This window comes from Cervus canadensis, chromosome 27 (genome assembly GCF_019320065.1).
Source record: "Cervus canadensis isolate Bull #8, Minnesota chromosome 27, ASM1932006v1, whole genome shotgun sequence".
Classification (NCBI taxonomy): Eukaryota; Metazoa; Chordata; class Mammalia; order Artiodactyla; family Cervidae; genus Cervus; species Cervus canadensis.
In genome coordinates, this window is record NC_057412.1 from 3,551,930 (window position 1) to 3,573,770 (window position 21,841).

Genomic DNA, 21,841 nt, shown 5'->3' on the forward strand with positions numbered 1-21,841 from the left:
ACTGTTTTGATGTATTTCTTTCTTTTGAGAAGAGATGTGTGTGTGTCTCTGTGTATGTGCATATACACAGTTTGTGAAGTTTTAAGACTTTTTATTACAAATTTTTTATTTTAAAGATGTGTTTGTACATAGGTGCCTATTTTGAGAATATCTGGGTATATTCTGTGTACACAGCCCTACCCTGTCCACTGCCCGTACATCCTCCTTCAGACCAGACACCTTTGAAATCTGTGTGCTAAATATACTGAATCTGCTATTGTTTAAACCCCATTGTGAAGTGAAAAGTCGCTCAGTTGTGTCTGACTCTTCGCGACCCCATGGACTGTAGCCCACCAGGCTCCTCCATCCATGGAATTTTCTAGGCAAGAGTACTGGAGTGGGTTGCCATTTCCTTCTCCCCATTAAAACTTTTTTTGTTTTGGAATCATCCTTAGATGACTTATTTATTTATTTGTTTGTTTCCAAATCATAACTGGGCTTCTCTGGTTGCTCAGACAGTAAAGAATCTGGCTACAATGCAAGAGATCCAGGTCCGATCCCTGGGTTGAGAAGATCCACTGGAAAAGGGAATGGCAATCCATTCCAGTCTTTTTTCCTGGAGAATCCCATGGACAGAGGAGCACGGAGGGCTACAGTTGATGGGGTAGCAAAGAATCAGACACGACTAAGTGACTAACACACACACACACACACAAACCACGTCTTGGAATTGACATTTAAGTATTTGCTCTTAATAATTAAGCTAGATGCTGAAAGTTATATTGCTGACTGTGACATGGTTCTGTCCTGCTTTAACATTCTAGTGTAGTTCTTTGTTGTTTTAATCGCTTCACGTTTTACTATTTTGTAGTGATCAAAAACCCTTCAGAATCAAGTGTGTTTGGTTAAGTCAGATAATCAACCTGGTTCAAAAATAAACAGCGTGAAGGTAAAGTCACAGTGTGGGTTTTCTGGATGTTTGCTAAGTTGGTTTCAACATTAATAAGTTCCAGAAGCATTCTCAAAGGCTCTCAGCAGCTGCAGCTCCATCCCCTTGGCCAGAGGGAAGCAAGACACTCAGGCCCCCAACCTGGGTCCCAGCCTGTTTGCTTTCTGGTTGTTACCATTTCCTGGTTCATGTTTAACAGTGGAAGATAAAAGAGGGGGCAAGTAAACAGGATAAAACAACCTGAAAGATGGTCCACAATGAAGCAGAGATAAAGCAGTGTCCACAGACAGCTGCAGTGACGATGGAAAACAACGGAGAAACTGTATACAATGGGCAGGCTGGACTATAGCCTCAGTCTAAATTTGGAAGTAACTAAAAATAAGAAGCAACCTGAGTGACAGGTTTGAGGTTTGATGCGGAGACCATTTTGGGGTGGTCATGGTGAGTGTGAGGTCACCAGGACAGAGGGCCTGGCCGTGTCCACGGGCTCCTCGGCTGGTTCCTGTCTACAAGAGGTTTTTCCCGGTGAATTGCCCCTTGTAGCAAGTCCAAGTCTGCAAGCTTGGCCCTGATCCTGCCCTGAGAATTCTGATGGAAAGTTGTGATTAACTTTCAGGGCTGGATTCTTTCTGAAGCCTTTTTCATGGAGAGGTTTGTTTCCTTGATGTGGAAACCTCAGTGCCTAATGGCTTAAGCGGGCTGTGGAACCAGGCTCCTTGGGGATGAGTCCCATGTTTATCTTTATTAGCTTCATGACTTGAACAGATGATGCTTAATGTATGCCCTGTGACCTCATGCCTACAGTGGGGATCATACCACGCTACTATCACATGAGGCTGTTGTGAGGAGTGAGTGAGTAATTGAAGTGTTCAGAATAAGTCCTAGGAGGTGCTCAGTGAATACGCATTCAACACGCAGAGTCTTCATGGTGACAGGAAGGTTCTCTGACTTGTAACCAGGGGCTGCTGGTTGTTATTTTCCTTACTACTCTACTCCACTTCTGTCTACGCCAGGAGTGTTGTCTGAGAACCAAGTTTATGCAGTATACTTAAAGCAGTTTCCTTCCCCAGGTAGAAAGAAGTTGATTCTACTGTCTAGATGCTGAGACCACTGGGCCCCTTTTCAGAAATAGTGATTCCCTTGGTCCGGGGCAGGGCTTGGGTATGCATTTGTTAGGGTGCGTGGTTGCTTAAAAACCTTTAGGTAATTCTAATATGCAATCAAGATGGGAGGTCACCCTCTTAGGTCACCAGCTCTCTCCTTGGTTATGGGCCCTGTTTTTTGTCTGGGTGAAATGGTAAGATGATTGGAATGTTACAGTCCCATGCAGACCATAACTGGGGTGTTTGTGGATAACTTTCTATTGTCTGCTTCACTGAGATTTTTGTAATGACAACCTGTTAGGTGACCTTTATCCTCCTCTTCCTCAGTATGGAAAGGACACTTCCCAGTATGGATTGCTGTGTTGGCTTGGAATGTCAGGGACTGGAAATTAGATTCCATCCTCAGGGTTTTCTCTAAGACTCAGTTTCCATTCTTGGCCATTGACCATCCATGTGTCCTTGTGGAAATCTGCCTGGGGCTATTCTTCATCTTTTTTTTTTTCAACAGTTGTTTAGGTCCATACTGGTAAGAAAATGGGGGAAGGAGGTCCAGAGAGAAAGCTTGTTGCTTCAGTGGATCTTGTTTTAGAAAGAGCCTTGAAGTGAAGGGGAAGCTGGCATGGGAAGTTGCAAGACTTTAGTTTCTTTGAGCTTCCCAGAAAGCCTCTCTCATGCTCCTCTGTGATTTATTTTGAATTATGATCTCATCTGGTGCTACTGCCATTTCGGACCCGAAGATTCTTTGTTGTGGGGGCCTGTTCTCAGCCTTGATGTTAGCAGTTTTCCAACAAACCACTCTCAACTAGTCCTCATAACCCTCTTCCCAAAATTGTGTCAATCAAAAATTATCTTCAGACTTTGCTAAATGTTCCCCCAGGGTGAAATCTTCCCAGGTGAAACCACTGGCCTGGTTTATTAGAATGCATACTTCACTCCTCAGTTAGCAAAGTATTATATGAACATCAATATAATAGGAAAATATATAGGAAAGCAAATCTAATAAAAAATAATTTTTGAAATAAGTTTGATAAAAGCCCCTGATATCATGCCAGTTACAAGAATCATAATTCAGAGGGCATCCGTTATATCTTTCCAGGACTTCAAAACATCTGTCTGTCTCTCTCACTTTAAGTTCTGTCCTTAACATTCAAGTACATTTGACTTTTGTGATGGAGGCAGCTTGGCTTTATCGCCCCTAAAATTCACTTGACCTGTTGGGATAAAGCAGGTGCCCTTGCTTAGATCAGCAAATAGTTTATGATATTACAATGAGGGGCTTCCCTGGGGGCTCGATCGTAAAGAATCTGTCTGCCAAAGCAAAAGACATGGGTTCAATCCCTGGGTCAGGAAGATCTCCTGGAGAAAGGGAATGGCAACCCACTCCAGTATTCTTGCCTGGAGAATCCCATGCACAGAGGGGCCTGGCGGGCTATAGTCCGTGGGATCAGAAAGCATCAGACACTACTCAGCGACTAATCAACAGTCATGATGAAAACTCAGTGAACTAAAAATGTTAGTCACACATTCGTGTCCGACCCTTTGTGACCCCATGGACTGAAGCCTGCCAGGCTCCTCTGTCCATGGGATTCTCCAGGCAAGAATACTGGAGTGTGCTGCCATTGCTTCTAATTTGAAAAATGGCCTTTCCAGAAGTTGAGCTGGGCGGGTTAAGTGGCTGTGGCCTGCCCTGGCAATTAGGGTGAGCCTTGGGTTTGGAGAGTCAGCCCCCTGGATCCGCTGCTGAGTGGAAAGATGCCATCTGTGGTGGGCACCGGTAGCCCACCTGCAGGAAGTAGATTAAGCAGCCTTTGCTGCAACGGGAAAGGCTTCTGTGATAGGCAGAGGAGCCCAGGCATCTTGGTCAGAGTGGCAGAAGCCGTTAAGCCTCCTTTGACTTGCCCAGCAGTGCAGGCTTCCCTGCTGTGCCCGTGAAATGCAGGGTTCTGTTTCTGGGTGACGGTCCATGTGCATGGTCTGCAGCTGCATTCTGCAGACAGCGGGGAGGGGTGACACAGAGAGAGGAGCCACTCAGACTTGTCTTCCTGCAGACAGGCAGGGTCGCCTTCTCCAGATTCGCTGCAGACTCCCAGCTAGCCAGCAGCACATGGCCTTCTAGGCATCTGTTGGGAAAACGTGGAGCCGTGTGCGATGCTTACTGTCACCCGGCTCAGGGCCCGCTCCCGAGGGCCCCGCTGGGGAAACCCCAACACCTAGTCCTGACTTCCTGCTGGTTTTGATTAATGACACCATCAAGTCCTGTGTGTGGAAAAACAGTGTTGCTTTGGAGATTAAGAGCCTCCATTTGTATAATTTTAAAGAACATTAGTGGATTATAGTTTGACTTTCACAACAAGCTGGTAGGATTGGGAAGAACTATATGTACAGTTTTTTAGGATTAAAAAACTGTTGTGTGTAGAGAAACAGACTCTGGGATTTTGTGAAATGTGGTTGGAAAGAAATTGTCTTTCAAGTTAAAACTGTAGTGTTTTTCCTCCCCCGCCCCCTACAGAGTATATATAGCTCTCCTGAGGGTTTTTTTTCCCCCTTTATAATTGTTTTGTTTTTATTTTCTTAGCTTGGGGGAGGGGTGTTTATGTTGATCTTATATATTGAGTGTTTTTATGGAATTCTTATATGACAGTAAAATGGCTGAAAAGCAAAGCTATGATTTTTCATAGCCTAAGGATTGGATTCCAGCTCAGTGTCTTTACTGGTGTGTATGTGTGTGTGTGTGTGTGTGTGTGTGTCCACCCATGCACACATACGCGTTTAGTCACATCTGACTCTGCAACCCCATGGACTGTAGCCCGCCAGGCTTCTCCATCCGTGGAAATATCCAGACAAGAATACTGGAGTATGCTGCCATTTCCCCCTCCAGGGGATCTTCCCAACCCAGGGATGGAACCCATGTCTCCTGCCCTGGGAAGCCCCAGTGTCTTTACTGGCCGTGTCTAACCTTCCCTTGTTCCCTTCCCCTCAGCCATTTTTCACTCTGAGAATGAAACACAGGTGTTAATATAAGGCCTTTAAAAAGTCAATTATGATTAGTTCCTCTTTGGAAATGTTTGGAGTATCTGCTGGTTTAACAAACATTGTTAATATATCTCATAAGGCAAAGATCTTTTTTTCCTTCCTCTGTTAAATGTAGGTCTGTAATGGGCTTGAATGGAACCTGAGTGAATGTACTTCATCCACGTAAATCAAAGATTAATTGAAATGTAAGCTTACGTGCTTGTGTTTGTACTTCTCCTAACCTTATTGTTTTCTATCCTGATAATGGTGAGTGGGACGTGCTAGCAGCAAAGGTTTCCTTGGTTACAGAAACAGTTCCATTATGATGTGAAAATAATTTTAAGAAGCAGAGAAATGATCACACCTGTTCACAACACTGAATGTTATTTATGGCAGCTTTTGTGATGGCCTGTGGGTTCTGTCCTGCTGGGCTCCGCTCTGCCCTGAGGTTCCCCCTTCTCTGAGGCTGCCCTGTACTTAGTCACTCAGTTGTGACCAACTCTTATAGCCCACCAGGCTCCTCTGTCCGTGGGATTCTCCAGGCAAGAACACTGGAGTGTGTTGCCATGCTGTCCTCCAGGGCATCTTCCCACCCAGATCTCCTGCATTGCAGGCGGATTCTTTACTGAGCCACCCACCCTGCTTATCCTGTTTTTAAAAATTGGGGTGTAATTGATGTATAACATTAGTTTCAGGAGTATAACATAATGATTCTATATTTGTATACATTGCTATATGATCTACACTGTGTCTAGTTAAAATCCACCAGGATACATAGTTCCTTTTTTTTTTCTGATGATGAGAACTTTTGAGATTTACTTCCTTAAAATACAATACAGTATTATTAATTAATGTGTGTGTGTATGGCTTCCCAGGTGGCTCAGCAGTAAAGAATTCACCTGCGATACAGGAGACACGGGAGACGCAGGTTCCATCCCTGGGTCAGAAGATCCCCTGGAGAAGGAAATGGCAACCCACTCCAGGATTCTTGCCTGAGAAATCCCATGGACAGAGGAGCCTGGCGGGCTACAGTCCTTGGGTTCACAAAGAGTTGTACATGACTTTGCGACTAGATAACAACAAATGTTGTACATCTCCGTGACTTATTTATTTTATAACTATACATTTTTACCCTTTTTACACATTTCACCTACCTGCCCCACCACCCCCTACCTCTGGCAATCTCCAGTCTGTTCTCTGTGTCTGTGAGGCTTTTTGCTTTGCTTTTAGATTCCACATATAAGTAAGATCGTACAGTATTTTCTTTCTCTGACTTATTTCAGTTAGCATAACGCCCTCAAGGTTCATCCATGTTGTTACTAATAGTAGATTTCCTTTGGTTTTCAGTTCAGTTCAGTTCAGTTCAATCGATAAGTCATGTCCGACTCTTTGTGACCCCATGGACTGCAGCACGCCAGGCCTCCCTGTCCACCACCAACTCCCGAAGTTTGCTGGAACGCATGCCCATCGAGTTGGTGATGCCATCCAGCCGCCTCGTCCTCTGTCGCCCTCTGGTTTTGTAGCTGAATAATCCTCCCTTGTCTGCCCTGCTCATTCTGTGTCTCTAGCTTTGGCCCCGCTCCGTCTCTGAGGCACCAGGTATCCCCGGCACCTCCTTTATGCCACATGGCGATGTGCTGCGTGCTGGGAAGGGTGGAGGTGGGACACGCAGTTTCCTCTCCTTGCCTCCTCAGCCCGCTCCTAGCCTGTCTCCAGTTCTCTGGAGCTGTCTGCATGTGCGCTGGACAAAGACAATAATTCCTTCTGTGTCTGTTGTTAAGAGGAAAAGTCTTTTGTGGTGAAGGAAGCTCCAGTAGGAAGTTGCAACATTCTGTTTCTGTGGGGTTGCATAGAATCTCAGCAATGGTGTTCTGTAAACGTCTTCCTTCGGGAGGTGTGCAGAGGAGGCCTTGAAGTGTGGGAGCAAGAACATGGCTTTGCCTGGTTTGATTCCCTAATCCTGCCGTGCTGGTATCTCTCTTCAGCTCTCGTAAAGGGCCCCACTGTCAATTCCTGCCTCTCTGGCTTTCTTTGATGACTTAAGTCCCCTAACCACGCACTGGCCATCTACTGCCTTGTTGCAAACTGCGGGAAAGCACCGTCTAGTTCGCTCACTGCGCTCAGCTCTCTGGGCCGGGCTCAGCCGGGTGGCTGTTCTGCTCCCCTTGCCTCAGTCAGTCTTGTTGGCTGTGCCGTTTGGGCTTGACTGGGACCGGGTTAAGCTGGCCTCCCTCACGTATTTGGTGATCGGTTGGCTGGACCCCTCTTTCTTTGAGGTCTTTCATTCTCAAGAAGCTACCTTGGGGGTTTCATCGTATGACGGCCCAGCATTCCTGGGGGATCAGACCCAAAACTGTAAAGCCACTTGAGACCGTAGCTCAGAATTCACGTATCACCACTTGGGTCACACACTGCTGTTCAGATCAAGCCACAAGACCAACCCAAATTCATGGGGCATAGAGACAGACACAGAGATCTTACGGGAACGGGAGGAATCATCACTGTCATCTTTGCTGACTGTCTAACCACAGCTGCATTGCTTTTTCTCGGTCTCTCCTCTTTTATTAGTTTTTATCTTCAGGTAAGGGCAGAAGCAGAGCCAACGGGGTGAAAAAGAATGTATGTTTTAGAATCAGATAGACCCATGGTTATTGATCCATAGGGCTTCTTTTATATTCTAGATATTCGTGTTTTTGCCAGTTATATGTGTTGAAGATAACTTTTCTCAGTCTACAGTGTATCCTGTTGCCTTTTGACAAAGAAAAGTTTTTAACTTTAGTCAAATCTGATTTTCTGTTTCCTAGGATTTGTGCTTTTTTCTGTCTTGTGTAAGAACTCCTTCTCTCTCCCCTGGGTAACAAACATTTTCTTCTGTTATTTTCTGCTGAAAGATTTATATTTTGAACTTTTCCCTTTTGGGTTTATACCTCCCTGGCACTGATTCTTGTGGATGATGGGAGTTCGGGTCCAGCTTTTTGTTTCCCCATGTGGGTAATCTGCTGTCTTAGCTACATTATCAAATGTTCCTTCCTTTTCCCCCGGATCTGCAGTGCCACATCTGCTGTGCATCACACTTCCACAATGGGTGGGGCTGTTTCTGGGACTGTCTGTTCTGTTAGCCTGTCTTCCTGCTAATTCTGCACTGCTTTCTATTACTGTTAACTTTAAATACATTCTGATATCTGGTAGGGAAAGTATCCCAGTCTTGCTTTTTTTTTTTCCCCAACCACCACCCCCGCCCCCCGGCCCCCTGCTCTAAAATTGTCTTTGGCATACTGGCCTTTTGCTCTTTCATAGCAAATTCTGTTCCAGAAATAACGCTGCCAGTGTGGTCTGTCTGAATTCAGATTCCTTGCTATTTGTTGAGATTTATATTATAGCGTCATATGTGGCCTGTTTGCCTACATTGCTAATCCTTGGAAAAAACATACATTCACAAATTCTAGTGAATAGGGTTTAAATAATACACTCACGGATCAAGCTTAATGATTCTTGATGTTTACCTCTTCTGTAGTCTGACTAAATCTATTTTGTCTGGCATTTGAAGAGCATTCTTTACATGTGCCTAACTTTCTACGCTGATACTTTCAGTGTTCTTTGTCATTTTGTTTAGTCTATTTCTTACGCGTAGCATGTAGGTGAGGCTTTGTGTGACATTATTTTGGTTTTTATCTAAACATGAAGTATAATATTGAGTTTAGTCTACATCACATTTATTTAGAAGCTCCATGTATCTTGGCTCGTTTCTCTCATCATATTTTGCTGTCTTGATCTTGTTTATTCTTCCTGCCCTTCCTAGTCCTTTTTTGGGTTGAATCTCTCAATTCCACTTTCCCCTTTCAACTTATACAATCTAATTCTATTCTATTCAGTGGTTGCCCTTAATTTTTTTTTTTTTTTGGCCCTTAAAATTTTAACATGGTTTCTAACAAAATAAGACCGAATTCTTTTTACTTCTCTTAAAGTGTAAAAGGATCATGAAATGATGCAAATACAATCACCCACCGTTGCTTTAGTTTCATCTTGTGTTTTGGAGCAGATGCCTCTTGGGCGTGTGTGTGGAGTGCTGTGACTTGCCTGTTTGTGTTGTTACTGTTCAGCCAGTCAGTTGTGGCCAACTCTTTGAGACCCCGCGGACAGCAGCACGCCAGGCTTCCGTATCCTTCAGCATCTCCCGGAGCTTGGCCTGTGTGTATATCAGCTCTTATTTATCATTTCCCCTTGTATACCAGATTATGCATGTGTGTGTGTGTGTGTGTGTGTGTGTGTGTGTATACATATTTTCCCACCCTAAATACATCCTTTAGAGACTTTTTTTTAGGAAAATTCTGTTTTAGTAAGCTTTCCCACTCTTTGTCAAATGTTTCTTATTATGAACTTTTCTTCTTGAATACTATTTTGACTTGAAATTATGTCAGTTTTATGTTGACAGTTTGAGAATTTGAGGATGTCTGTGCTTTGGTGTGGTAATGTCTTCAAATAGGCCTTTCAAGCTTCTTTCTTCAGCTTTTATTCTTATCCATTGAGTGCTTAATTTCAGTGTTTATAGCTCTCATTTCTAAAAGTTTTACAAATTTACCTAATCTTTTTTGAAAGTCTCTCTTTTGTTGTTCCTTTTTCTTTTTTTGAAGCATACTCATTTGGCAGTCCGATAATTATGGTATTATTCCTAGGAAATCTCCTTCTGCTTGTTGTGGCTGCTGCGTCTCCATCATGGGGAGCTGGTTCTCCTTGTGTTGTATAATGATGGATTGTGGTTCTTGTTGGACCAAGCTTATGCCTGACCATTAATACGAAACCATCATTAAGGGTGATTCCCTCTAGAACAGACTTGTTTTTTGCCTTCTGCCAGATGCCCTTGGAATACAAATTTAGAACGACCTTAAGGCAAGTTTTCAGCCTGAGTATCACGTACTGAATGCTTGTGTTCTGCCAGAGTTCCTACATTGAAGTCCTAACCCCCAGTGGGAGGGTTATTAGGAGTTGGGGGCCACTGGGAGGTAATTAGGTTTAGATGAAGTTACCGGCTGGGACTCCCGTAATGGGATTAGTGTCCTTGTAAGAAGAGGAAGAGAGACCAGGGCTCACCCTCTCACCTTGCACACACAAGGGGAGGTTGTGTGGGTACCAGGGAGGTGGCAGCCATCTGCCAGCCAGGGGAGGGGCCTCACCATGGAAGGGACCCATGCCACCTTGATCTTTGACTTCCAGTCTCCAGAACCGAGACAAGTAACTGTCTGTTGTTTAAGCCACCCAGTCTGCGGTCTTAGTTACACCAGCCCGAGCAGACGAAGTCATCGGAGTCTCCAGAATGGAGGGCACAGTGTGAATTTGAATCTCCAGCACCCATGGGGCCAGCCTGTGGTTCTCATCTCCAAGAAGAAGCCCCCCTCTCTCTCTCCCCACTCTTGTATCCCAGAGTATAGGCAGAGTTAGATCAGCTTCTTTTCCTTTCTTTTTTCTCTTTCACATGTGAGTACTTTATTTATTTATTTAAAATTTTTTGTTGGAATATGGTTGCTTTACGAAGTTGTGTTAGTTTCTCCTGTATAGATAGCACAGTGAAGCAGCCGTCCATAAACATGTTAACATATTCCTTCCCGTGTGTATTTCCTTCCCAGTCAGGCCACAGCAGTGCATTAAGCAGAGTTTCCTGTGCTATCCAGTATGTTCTCATTACTGGCACCCATTTTATACATTTGCTGTTCAGTCGCTCAGTCGTGTCTAACTCTCTGCGACCCCGTGGACTGCAGCACACCAGGCTTCCCTGCCCTTCACTGTCTCCCGGAGTTTACTCAAACTGATGTCCGTCGAGTCGGTGATGCCATCCAACCATCTCATCCTCTGTCGTCCCCTTCTCCTCCTGCCCCCAATCTTTCCCAGCACCAGGGTCTTTTCCAGTGAGTCGGCTCTTCACATCAGGTGGCCAAAGTATTGGAGCTTCAGCATCAGTCCTTCCAATGGAGTACACAGTACTTTTAAAAAAAAGTCTTTTTTTGTCTTTTTGGGGTGAGATTATAGCCCTTCAAGAGAACCCTATGAACGTGGGAGATTTGGTTCTAACTCCCCGACTTGTACTGACCCAGCCCCTGTTTTCTGTCTTATGACTGCAGTTAAAACCAAGGGCTCCAGGGCTATGTTCCCAGGTGGTGCTGATTCTGCTTTGGGCTGTGTTTGGGGGTCTTCTTGATTGTGACAGTGACTAGGGAATGCAGAAGGTGTTCCGTGCTCAGGCCCAGGGAGGTTAGTGCCCTGTGTACCTGCCATGTGTAGAGTTTTCTTCCCAAACATTGTCCCCTCCTGGCACCAGCAGGGTCCCACTCCCTTTAGGAAACACTGCCCTGGGGTATGGAGTTTGGAGGCAGATGATGAATTATCTAGCCCTGCCATGGCTTTGGGACTGGCCCACTGCTTCAGCTGCCTTTGTCTTCATTTTGGACTCCGGGATTTCTTAGAGCTCTGCTTTATGTTTAAAAAGGACTCAGGGGGCCTTCCCTGGTGGTCCAGTAGTTGCCACTCCCTGCTTCTGCTGCAGGGAGCGCAGGTTTGATCCCTGGTTGGGGAACTGCCCACATGCTGTGCAGTGTGAGCAAAACATAATAACAATAAAAATTAAATAAAAAGGATTCTGTTCTATTTTACTTAGCATTTGTCAGTGTTTTTGTAGAATTGGTGGGGGGAGGGTGGCGGCGTTGCTTCCTTTTCAGGATACCTGGCCCGTGTTAGCAATGAAAATCCTTTCATTCGTTTTCCCACTGTTCTGTGAGCATCCGCTAGATCCCAGGCATTATAATGTGCAGTGGAAATATGCAGGGTCGCGGCATCTGGCTGTACAGAATGGGGGTTGCCATTGTGCAGACTGCAGCATGAAGGTGACCTTGTGTGTCTTACAGCCTGGCTGTCAGCTTACTGCTGAGACAGCCGTGGTTCCTGCCATTTCAGCGCTTAACGCTGTTCACATCTTCCCCTTCTCTCTAGCCCCAGCATCTAGGTCATTGCCCCCATTTCAAGCATTCAGTCACTATTTTTTTTCCCCCTCTGGTGGTGACGGTGTGACATAGCTGATGTCCACCAAGTTAACTGAACTTCTTTCTTTGGCGGCTTCCACCATATTATTGAGTGGTGGTGGTTTAGTCGTTAAGTCGTGTCCGACTCTTGGGATCCAATGGACTGTAGCCCCCTGGCTGCTCTGTCCATGGGATTTATAGTGAGCTAGTAATTAAAAGAAGTGCAGGAAAATCGTAGAGCCAGAGCAAGGGCGCAGGAAGGGTGGGCACAGATGGAAACTTACAAACCATGCAAGCTTCGCCTCCTTGGTGCTTCCTTCCAGAGGAGGGAAGGGGACCACTGGATGCAGTTCTGGAGCAAGATTTGCTCAGGAATTGGCTTCTTCCCTTAGTGTCCCAGTCAACCTAGAGTCTGAATGTGATGCCAGATGCAGGCTTATGACTGTGATGGTGCCACTGGAGCAAGGTGGACTCTTTTCAGACTGACGATTTCATCGCAGGAGTCGGAAAGTGGCTCCTCCTACCCAGGTTTCTTCTCTTTTCCCTTCTCTCTTATCTGGTTACAGTATGGTGCTGTAGTCCCTGACCTCGTGCCTGGAATATTCTAATAGTCAGCAAACCAGTGTCTTATCAGACTAGCTAGAGGTCTGTAAATATCCGAGACACTTGCTGCTCCCGGTGTGGCCCATGGACCTGCAGTGTGGATTGGTATCACGGAGTATGTAAGAAATGCAGAACCATAGTTCTGACCCTATTCTGCTTGAGTCTGCCTGACAGAAATCCCCAGGCAGCTCAGATGCTCTTTAAATTTGAGAAGCCTCCCAGAGGGAAGTGATCTTAATGTTCTCTTCCCCAGCTCAGGGCTTACCGTAGCCAACCATTGCAGTTGACGGTTTAGCCATTAAGTCGTGTCCAACCCTTGCGACTGTAGACTGTAGCCCACCAGGCTCCTCTGTCTATGGGGTTCTCCAGGCAAGAACACTGGAGTCGGGACTTGTTCAAATAGGAAAGAAAGTGGCCTGCACTTTCACATGGAATATGGTGGAAAGAGTGGGTGTTATAAGATGTTTGAAGTTTGCCAGATAATGTCTATGAGGCAGTTATTAGTTTTTTAAAACCAATTTGATTTATTTAGTTTTGGCTGTGTTGGATCTTCATTGCTGTATGGACTTTTTCTGTAGTTGCAATCAGTGGGGGCTGCCCTTCACTGTGGGGCACAGGCTTCTCTCGTTGCAGAACATGGGCTCGAGGGTGAGCAGGCTTCAGTAGTTATGGTGCATGGGCTTAGTAGTTGCCCCTCCCGGACTCAAGAGCGCAGGTTCCATGGCTGTGGTGCATGGCCTTCATTGCTCCACAGCATGTGGGATCCTCCCATCCCAGGGACCGAACCTGTATCTCCTGCATTGGCAGACGAATTCTTAACCCCTGAGCCACCAGGGATGCCCCAAACAGTTATTTTTAAAATGTCCTTCTCAGAGTGCTTTATTCAGTTGTCCTAGCAATGAATTGTGGAGAAGGCAATGGCACCCCACTCCAGTACTCTTGCCTGGAAAATCCCATGGACGGAGGAGCCTGGTAGGCTGCAGTCCATGGGGTCGCTAAGAGTCGGACACGACTGAGCGACTTCACTTTCATTTTTCACTTTCCTGCATTGGAGAAGGAAATGGCAACCCACTCGAGTGTTCTTGCCTGGAGAATCCCAGGGACGGGGGAGCCTGGTGGGCTGCTGTCTATGGGGTCGCACAGAGTAGGACACGACTGAAGTGACTTAGCAGCAGCAGCAATGAATTGATCCAACAATTAATTTGTTGATTATAAATCAGTCAAATCACCCAATTTAATTTTATTTAACTTTTATTATACGTATTATGGGCTTCCCCGGTGGCTCAGTGGTAAAGAACCCGCCTGCAGTGTGGGAGCTCTAGGAGACCTGGGTTCTGTCCCCGGGTTTAGGAAGATCCCTGGAGAAGGGAATGGCAACCCACTCCAGTATTCTAACCTGGAGAATCGCATGGACAGGAGCCTGGTGGGCTACAGTCCATAGGCTTGCAAAGAGTCGGACATGACTGAAGTAGCTTAGCATGCACACATGTATATTATAAATTATTGTCTTAGTTGGGCCTGTAGTGACAGACCTCGGACTGAGTAGCTTAAACAACAGACATTTATTTCTTGTTGTTTTGGAGCTGGGAAGTCCAAGACCAGGCTTGTTGCCGAGGGCTCCCTTCCTGGCTTGCAGGTGGCTGTTTCCAGTGTCCTTACAGGAGAAGAGGGGAGTTCTGGTTTCTCTTCCAGTGACACTCATAACACTAATCCCATCATGGAGGTCCACTCTCAAGACCTCCTCTAAGCCTCCTTAGCTCCCAAAGGCCTCATCTCCAAATACAGTCCCACTGGGGGTTAGGGCTTTACATATGATTTGGGAGGGGGGGTGGCGGTAAACATTCAGTTCAGTTCAATTCAGTCGCTCAGTTGTGTCCAACTCTTTGCGACCCCATGGACTGCAGCATGCCAGGCCTCCCTGCCCATCACCAACTCCCAGAGTTTACCCAAACTCATGGCCATTGAGTCGGTGATGCCATCCAACCATCTCATCCTCCGTCATTCCCTTCTCCTGTCTTCAATCTTTCCCAGCATCAGGGTCCTTTCCAATGAGTCAGTTCTTCACATCAGGTGGCCAAAGTATTGTAGTTTCAGCTTCAGCCTCAGTGCTTCCAATGAATATTCAGGACTGATAAACATTCAGTCCATAGCAAATATTATATGTTATAAAATATATACTATAAATAATAAGAACATATTATAAAGTCATAATAATAGTGATAATGACAAAGACAGCTAAACTAGCATGTATTGAACCAAGGTCATGGCACCCATACTTGGAGGGTTTAACAATATATGGACACATCATAAGCTTGAGGCTCTCCAGCTGGCTTGGTGCCAGGGAGATGCGGGTTCCATCCTTGGGTCCAGAAGATCCCCTGGAGCAGCAAATGGCAACCTGCTCCCGTATTCTTGCCTGGGAAATCCCATGGACAGAGGAGCCTGGCGAGCCACAGTCCATGGGGTCGCACAGACGGGGACATGACTGGGCATGTGAGCTGGACGCCCTGCCCCCTTGCCCTTGCAGCGGTGACTGTGTGTGCTGACCCGCGTGTCCTTCTGCTTTCATCCTGCAGGCCACAGCCTCTGCAGCGAGCAGGGCAGCAGTGCAGAGGCCGCTCCGGAGGAGGCTGAAGGGCCGGACTTGGAATCCTCAGATGATACTGATCACAGCAGCAAGGTGAGAGATTTCCATTTTCACATCCCATGTCTCGAACCACCAAAGAGTCACAGCTGACACATCACCTCTGCAGCTGTGTGTGGTGGGAAGGCCCCTCCACGGGACGAAAGTGTGTTTACTTCTGAGAGGTCACTAAATGGGATACGCCATCCTAAGGATAGCCGTGAGAACAAACCCACATGTGGCAATATAAGGCAGAGCTCACCCTTAACGAATTAAAGTGTGTGTCCATCCTGTTTTCTTCTTATGCACCCCCTTTCTGTATGAGGAAAAGGCATCCAAAATGAGTATAACTGGATCAGTTATACTTTCCTGCTACTCATGGTTTCTATAAGCAACCGCTTTTGCATGATCTCTGTTTAGCTCTTGTGAAGAGCAAGCATCTTTTACATTAAAGGGAAAGAGACCATCGATGTGTCCATCCAAACAGTGTGCTCAGCTGGTCGAGCACTGTGACAAAGTTCTTATTCTGATTCTTGGGTGCTGCTATGAATTTGTTTTCCATAATTCATCATGCTTTATTTCCACTTCCTAAAGAGTTCCTTGTGTCAATAACCTCTTTTCATCACAGCATAACAATTTAAAACCTCCATTACCTATAGCCGAAAGACTCCTCTGCAGCAAAGAAAAATGTGTGTGATTATGTCCATATTTATTCTTTTTTTTTTTTTTTGAGAATGTTTTTGACATATTTATGTTGGTTCCCTTGCTTGTCTAATATTGCTTGATGTTTTCCAGTCATTTAACCTGAACAAATCATATAACTTTAAATTATACCTTTGTTTTCTCATCTACAATATCAGGGTGATTCTTGCCCTTGTCCAGTGATTGGATGATGCAGGGGGTCAAAGAATATAACTGATATTGTTAATGGAATTAGAGTTCAAATATGATTGATTGTTTCGAAAACCTGCATTTCTATGTGCATATGTTTGTGTCTCTTTTTGTCTTCATATATCTTTGTAGGATTTTCTTTTTTTAAAAATTAGTTTATTTTTTAATTGAAGCATAATTGCTTTACAGAATTTTCTTGTTTTCTTTTTTTTATTTTTTTTTTATTTTTTTTTTTTATTTTATTTTCTTGTTTTCTGTCAAACCTCAACATGAATCAGCCATAGGTATACATATGTCCCCATAGGTATACGTAAGTCCCACATCCATATGTAGGACTTTCTTGAGTTCCTGTGTTTGACTCTCTTCAGTATCTTTTTTACCTGTATGTTTCTCTTTTGCCATCATAGGATCATCATTCTTGTTGTCTAAGTTGAACACTGTAAATTTTAGAATTTATAAATTCTATAGCATTTATAAATTTAATGTTTATAGACTGAAAGGCTTTATGTTGTCAGTTATTAATTTAAAAGCCACTAAACGGAAATATGTTTCATTTAAAGCCAAAAACACAGACAAAGGCTTGTTTATAGTTCCTTTTCATTTATGTGGCCTTTTACCTACTTTCTTGGGAAGGTGGGGGAGGGTGATGGCCTTTGAGAGAAATAGATATTTCCATGCGAGATAAGATATTTTGAAGGCTATTTATTAAATCATCCTGTTGTTAAGCTAAAACTGTTATTTTCAGTCTCTGATTTGATTTGGGAATACAGTTATTTCTCCTGTATCTGAGACATTCATTTGTGAATACTTGTTAACTTGGATCACTTTTACCTCGCTCCGGTAGCCCCGTGTTCCCTCCCTTTGTGGATTTTAAGAGACTGTTTCCGTCTTAAATGTAGTGAGTCATGGAGTGCTTAGCAGGGCCCTCTGTGACCTGCGGTTCTGGCAGCAGGGAGGAAGGAAGGGGCAGGGGTTTTGTCGCCTCATCCCAGGTGCCTCTGATGTCATGGCTCTTTCTCCTGAGAACAAGGCCCTGAAACCTGCCTGGAACAGCCAGGGTCCAATATAGGAGCAGGAGATTCTACTTCCGGAGTTCACTGTAGAAATGCATAGTCAGCTCTCATAAAGAGAACTTCTTCAAAGTTATTGACAAGTTTGGGTGATGATCTGAGTATTTTTAAAGATCATACAGTGGCCTCATTGACACCACAGGTTAGGATCATAGTCCTTTTTTTCCAGGTTGCATGTAGGAAGCACCATGATTCTGTACTTGGAAATAGTACTTCCTAGTGTTGAGTAGATTTCAGATTTTATCTTTATTTGAATAATTTTATTATTAGTAATAAATGAGAGCTAATCCATGGGGTCGCAAAGAGTCGGACACAACTGGGTGGCTAACACACAGTACTTAGGTGTGTTAGTGTTAGCTCTTCAGACGTGTCTGACTCTGTGCAACCCCATGGACTGTAGCCCGCCAGGCTCCTCTGCCCATGGGATTCTCCAGGCAAGAATACTGGAGTGGGTTGCCATGCCCTTCTCCAAGGAATCTTCCCAACCCAGGGATCGAATCCAGGTCTCCTGCATTGTGGGCAGATTCTCTCCCGTCTGTAGTATCTTGTATATATTGGGTGTTATTCTATAGTAACCAATCTCACCCTCAGAATACCCCTGAGAAAGAGATACTGTTATTCCCCCTATTTTATAGATGACGCTGTTGGATCAGAGAGGTTAAGCAGCTTACTGAAGGTCACACAGCTCTAAGATGGCAAAACACAGATCTGTGTTATTTACTGCTTTCCAAAAATGACCTTCTGGCCAGATGGGTATGGTCTGGTAGTAAATACCAAGTTTCAAAAAATGAGGAAGTAGGTAATGACTGAAGTAATTAATTAATAAGCTAGTTTAGATACAGTTGAGCCTTGAACAACATGGGGTTGAATTGGGAGAGTCTGTTTATAGGTGGATAATTTTCCAATAGTCCATAGCACTACCAATCTGGGTTTGATATACGGATGCAGAACCGTGGATGTGGAGGAAAAACATTGGTACGTAAGAACTATGTTATGGGAGTGATGGGAAATGTAAGTTATATGTAGATTTTTGACTTCGTAGATGTTTGGCACCTCTAACCCCTCAGTTGTTGAAGAGTCAACTATATACTCATTAGCCACTTAAGTATTTTTCTAATGCTTATTAAGCTTTGTGAGTATCTTTTGTCATGATTTAAAGTAACAGAAAGTGTATATTTTAAGTTTCTTGATTAAGGTTAAATATTCTTTTAATATAGCTCCTGCATCATTGTGTGATTTTTCTTGAGAAAAAAGTGAACATTCATTTCTAAGTTGTTGTTGTTCAGTGACTCAGTCGTGTCTGACTCTTTGTGACCCCGTGGACTGCAGCACGCCAGGCTCCCCTCCCTTTCACTGTCTCCCAGAGTTTACTCAAACTCATGTCCATTGAGTCGGTGATGCCATCCAACCATCTCATCCTCTGTCGTCCCCTTCTCCTCCCACCTTCAATCTTTCCCAGCATCAGGGTCTTTTCCAATGAGTCAGCTCTTTGCATCAGGTGGCCAAAGTATTGGAGTTTCACCTTTAGCATCATCCTTCCAATGAATATTCAGGACTGATTTCCTTTAGGATGGACTGGTTTGACCTCCTCGCAGTCCAAGGGACTTTCAAGTCTTCTCCAACACCACAATTCAAAAACATCAAAATTTAAGTTGTAAGCTGCCTAAAAGTGGAAGGACAATTTCGCCTTAATTTGAATGCTCCAGACTGGGGGTAGAATATAAAAGTAAAGAGAAACAAACAGATGAACAAATGAAATGAAACAAGTAATCATTTTTAAAAATTCTGGCTGAATACATGAAGGTTGTTGATTTTTGTTTAATATTTTTGCTGCTCTTCCTAAGTGAATTGTCCTAATGAAACAGTGGGCAGGGTAAAAGGAATGCGTGTTGGAGTTTTGTTTTTACAAATTTCTGATCTCAGTTCTTGCTAATGTGGTCTTTTGGGGTTGAGCAAATAGATAATCGTGAGTTTTGTGGCTGAGCCGTGGTGACAGGGGAATGTCACTTCCATGAGGAGGGGGGTGGGACTTTCACACCGCAGGGGCAGCCTGACGGCCTTTCTCTTCGTAAGCCGCCTGCTTGCTCTTGTGACTGTGGGTGACAACCTCAAAGGATCTCCTCGCCACCACCTCTGCCCCCCACTTGTTTCCCTGCTTCTAATAAAAAACTGTTGTCCCTTGACATGAATGCTAATTCGCTCCAGGCAGTCCCGTCCTGCATTCCAGACCCCTAGGAGCTGTGATTTTGTTTTCCACGTAGTAGCCGATGTATGAGAGTCATTCATTTTGAGAGCATTTCCGATGGGAAAGCCTTCTTTTATCTTTTTAACTGACAGTGTGATTGTCTTGGAAGTGTTTGCTTTTGTAACAAAGCATTCAGGGAAAATGTGAAAACATCAATTTTTTTTTTTTTTAAATAATAAATTGGGGTTTTAGTGCCTGCTCCCGACTCGACTCTTCGAGGGGTGTCTTCGAAGTTGTTTGAACCGGGCGGGTTTAGTATTCCTGTGCAGTGCAGGCTGCTGGCCAATCAGCTGATCTCAGTCCGCAGAGTAGAGATGCTCACATGCCAGAGAGGCGTTTTTTTTTTTTTTTTGCATTGTTTTCTCGCCTCTTGGCTCTCCATTTCTGGAACTTCTGCTGTTTAGCCAGGTGAAATCAAAGCTTTCTCGTCTGTTGGGCAGCCTTTGCCACCCTCCCAGAGGGCACTGCCGGGCGCGGGAGCTGCTCTCAGGGGGCGTGCTGCTGCTGCCCTCTCTGTAAAGAGATGCAGCTGTAGGTAGGTCCTCATGGCAGAGCCGGCATGGGCTGTCTGGATGAAGGATGCTTGCTCGGGAGCCTGAAGGCACTCGGTGCTCTCCAAGTATTTTAAGAAACTTCTGTCTTTGTGCTGAACGTGTCAGGAGGTAGAATTATCATGAGAATACATTCCTAATGATGTCTGCATTGTGGAAAATAAAGCGCAAGCCCAGGATTGAAAACAATGGCAAGTCCAGCGATTCTGTATACCGCACGCTTCATCTGGTGAGCACTGTTTGAATTCTGGCTTTCTGGCCAGCCTTTGTTTATGTTACGACTTTCTAGCTGGTCTGTTTCCCAGTTCAAATGACAGTGATACGCTTGTCCCACGTCTGCATCCTTCATCCTTCTGCCCTTTAGATCCCTTTGTTGAGAGAGAATTATCTATTTTAACATGGGGGTGGGGTCTTAGTAGTTGGTGTGAAGTCAAGTTTGCCTGGAATCTTTATGTGTGTCTGGTTTTTCATTTTTAAATGATGGAAAGATGGGTTGTTATTATTTGTAATTATCTGAATTGCTCCCTCTTTCTTTTGGATGTTGAGAGTTTGAAGATGTTTGTCTCTCTTTCCCCTCCTTGCCCCCCATAAGTTAGCCTAAGTATTCAGCAAGCGTTTCTGGAAGATGGATGTTCAGTTTGTCTCCTATAAAATTTTAAGTGATTTTGACTATTTCTGCTTACTTGAGAAGGAGGTGGATTTATTAGTGTTGGCTCGAGGTATGTGTTAATGATTTAACATCAACTGACCTATATTGTGTATGCCAATTCCTATGGTAATTGTTGCCTCTTTTCTAAATATAATTTATATTGGAGTATTGTTGCTTTATAATGTTATGTTAGTTCTGTTGTATAGGAAAGTGAATCAGTTTTATACACACACACACACACACACACACACACATTCACACACACACACACATATATATCCACCCTCTTTTTCACATTTCCTTCCATTTAGGTCAAGACAGCGCAGAGCAGAGTTTCCTGTGTTATATAGTAGGTTCTCATTAGTTATTTGTTATATGCATAGTAGTGTATATGTGCCAATCCCAGTCTCCCAATTTATCCCACCCTTCCTTACCTCTTTTTTTTTCTTACCTCTTTAGTAAATATTTTTGGTGCATTAATGGGGAGGAATAACTTCAAATCAAATCAAGCATTGTAATAGTTTGCTATTAGTATCAGAGCCTACTGACTGTTAGATTTTGTGTCATGTGTACTGAAATTGGAACTTGGACAGTGAGTACACCTGCTTTACTCAAATAAGCCTTCACCTTCTTGAATTTTTCTTCTTCAAAGTTTGTTCAAAAGGGGACAGAAAAGGTAACAGAACTTGAGGGGCCATCATTGTATATGACGGTCTCTGAAATTACGGAGTATGTCACTTTGGTGTTTGTTTCTCACAAAAGCTTAAATAAAGGCTGTAAGATTTTAGGCCACCCTGGCCCCTTTTAAACCTGTGGGGAGTGTTAAATCAGGCGGACTCAAAGGACAGTTTTAGAACTCTGAACTCATCCTGAGATAGAAATTGCCTTCAGTGGTTGCATAACAGGAAGAGCTTTAACAGCTGGGTAGCCTGAGTTGATGTGTGCACTTAAAAGCCTACCCCTTCTTTTTGTACTTTCTTTTCATTTCCCACAGGAAGAAAGCAATACGATAAACACTGCACTTCAGGCAGACCTCAGGAAAGTAGCCCGTTTCTTCCTGCCATTGTCCTGTTCATCTTCGTGCCTTGGGTGGATAACTCTTGGTCCTGACAGTGGGAATGGCCCTGCCGCCCTATAGCAGGTTTAAACGGGCAGCTTG

At 44.4% G+C, this 21,841-nt stretch overlaps 1 protein-coding gene across 8 annotated transcripts in view; it reads left to right on the plus strand.

Annotated features, from left to right (window-relative positions):
- The window catches only part of TIAM1 (TIAM Rac1 associated GEF 1), a 451,745-nt gene that overhangs the window by 381,171 nt on the left and 48,733 nt on the right, over positions 1 to 21,841 (plus strand). For 7 of the 8 annotated variants that reach the window (XM_043448791.1, XM_043448795.1, XM_043448794.1 and 4 more), the window contains one exon: positions 15,230 to 15,333. In XM_043448791.1, the coding sequence (XP_043304726.1) occupies positions 15,230 to 15,333 (104 nt within the window). Of the gene's footprint in view, positions 1 to 15,229; positions 15,334 to 20,074; positions 20,263 to 21,841 lie in introns of those variants that run through there. The other variant, XM_043448798.1, reaches the window with a different exon arrangement.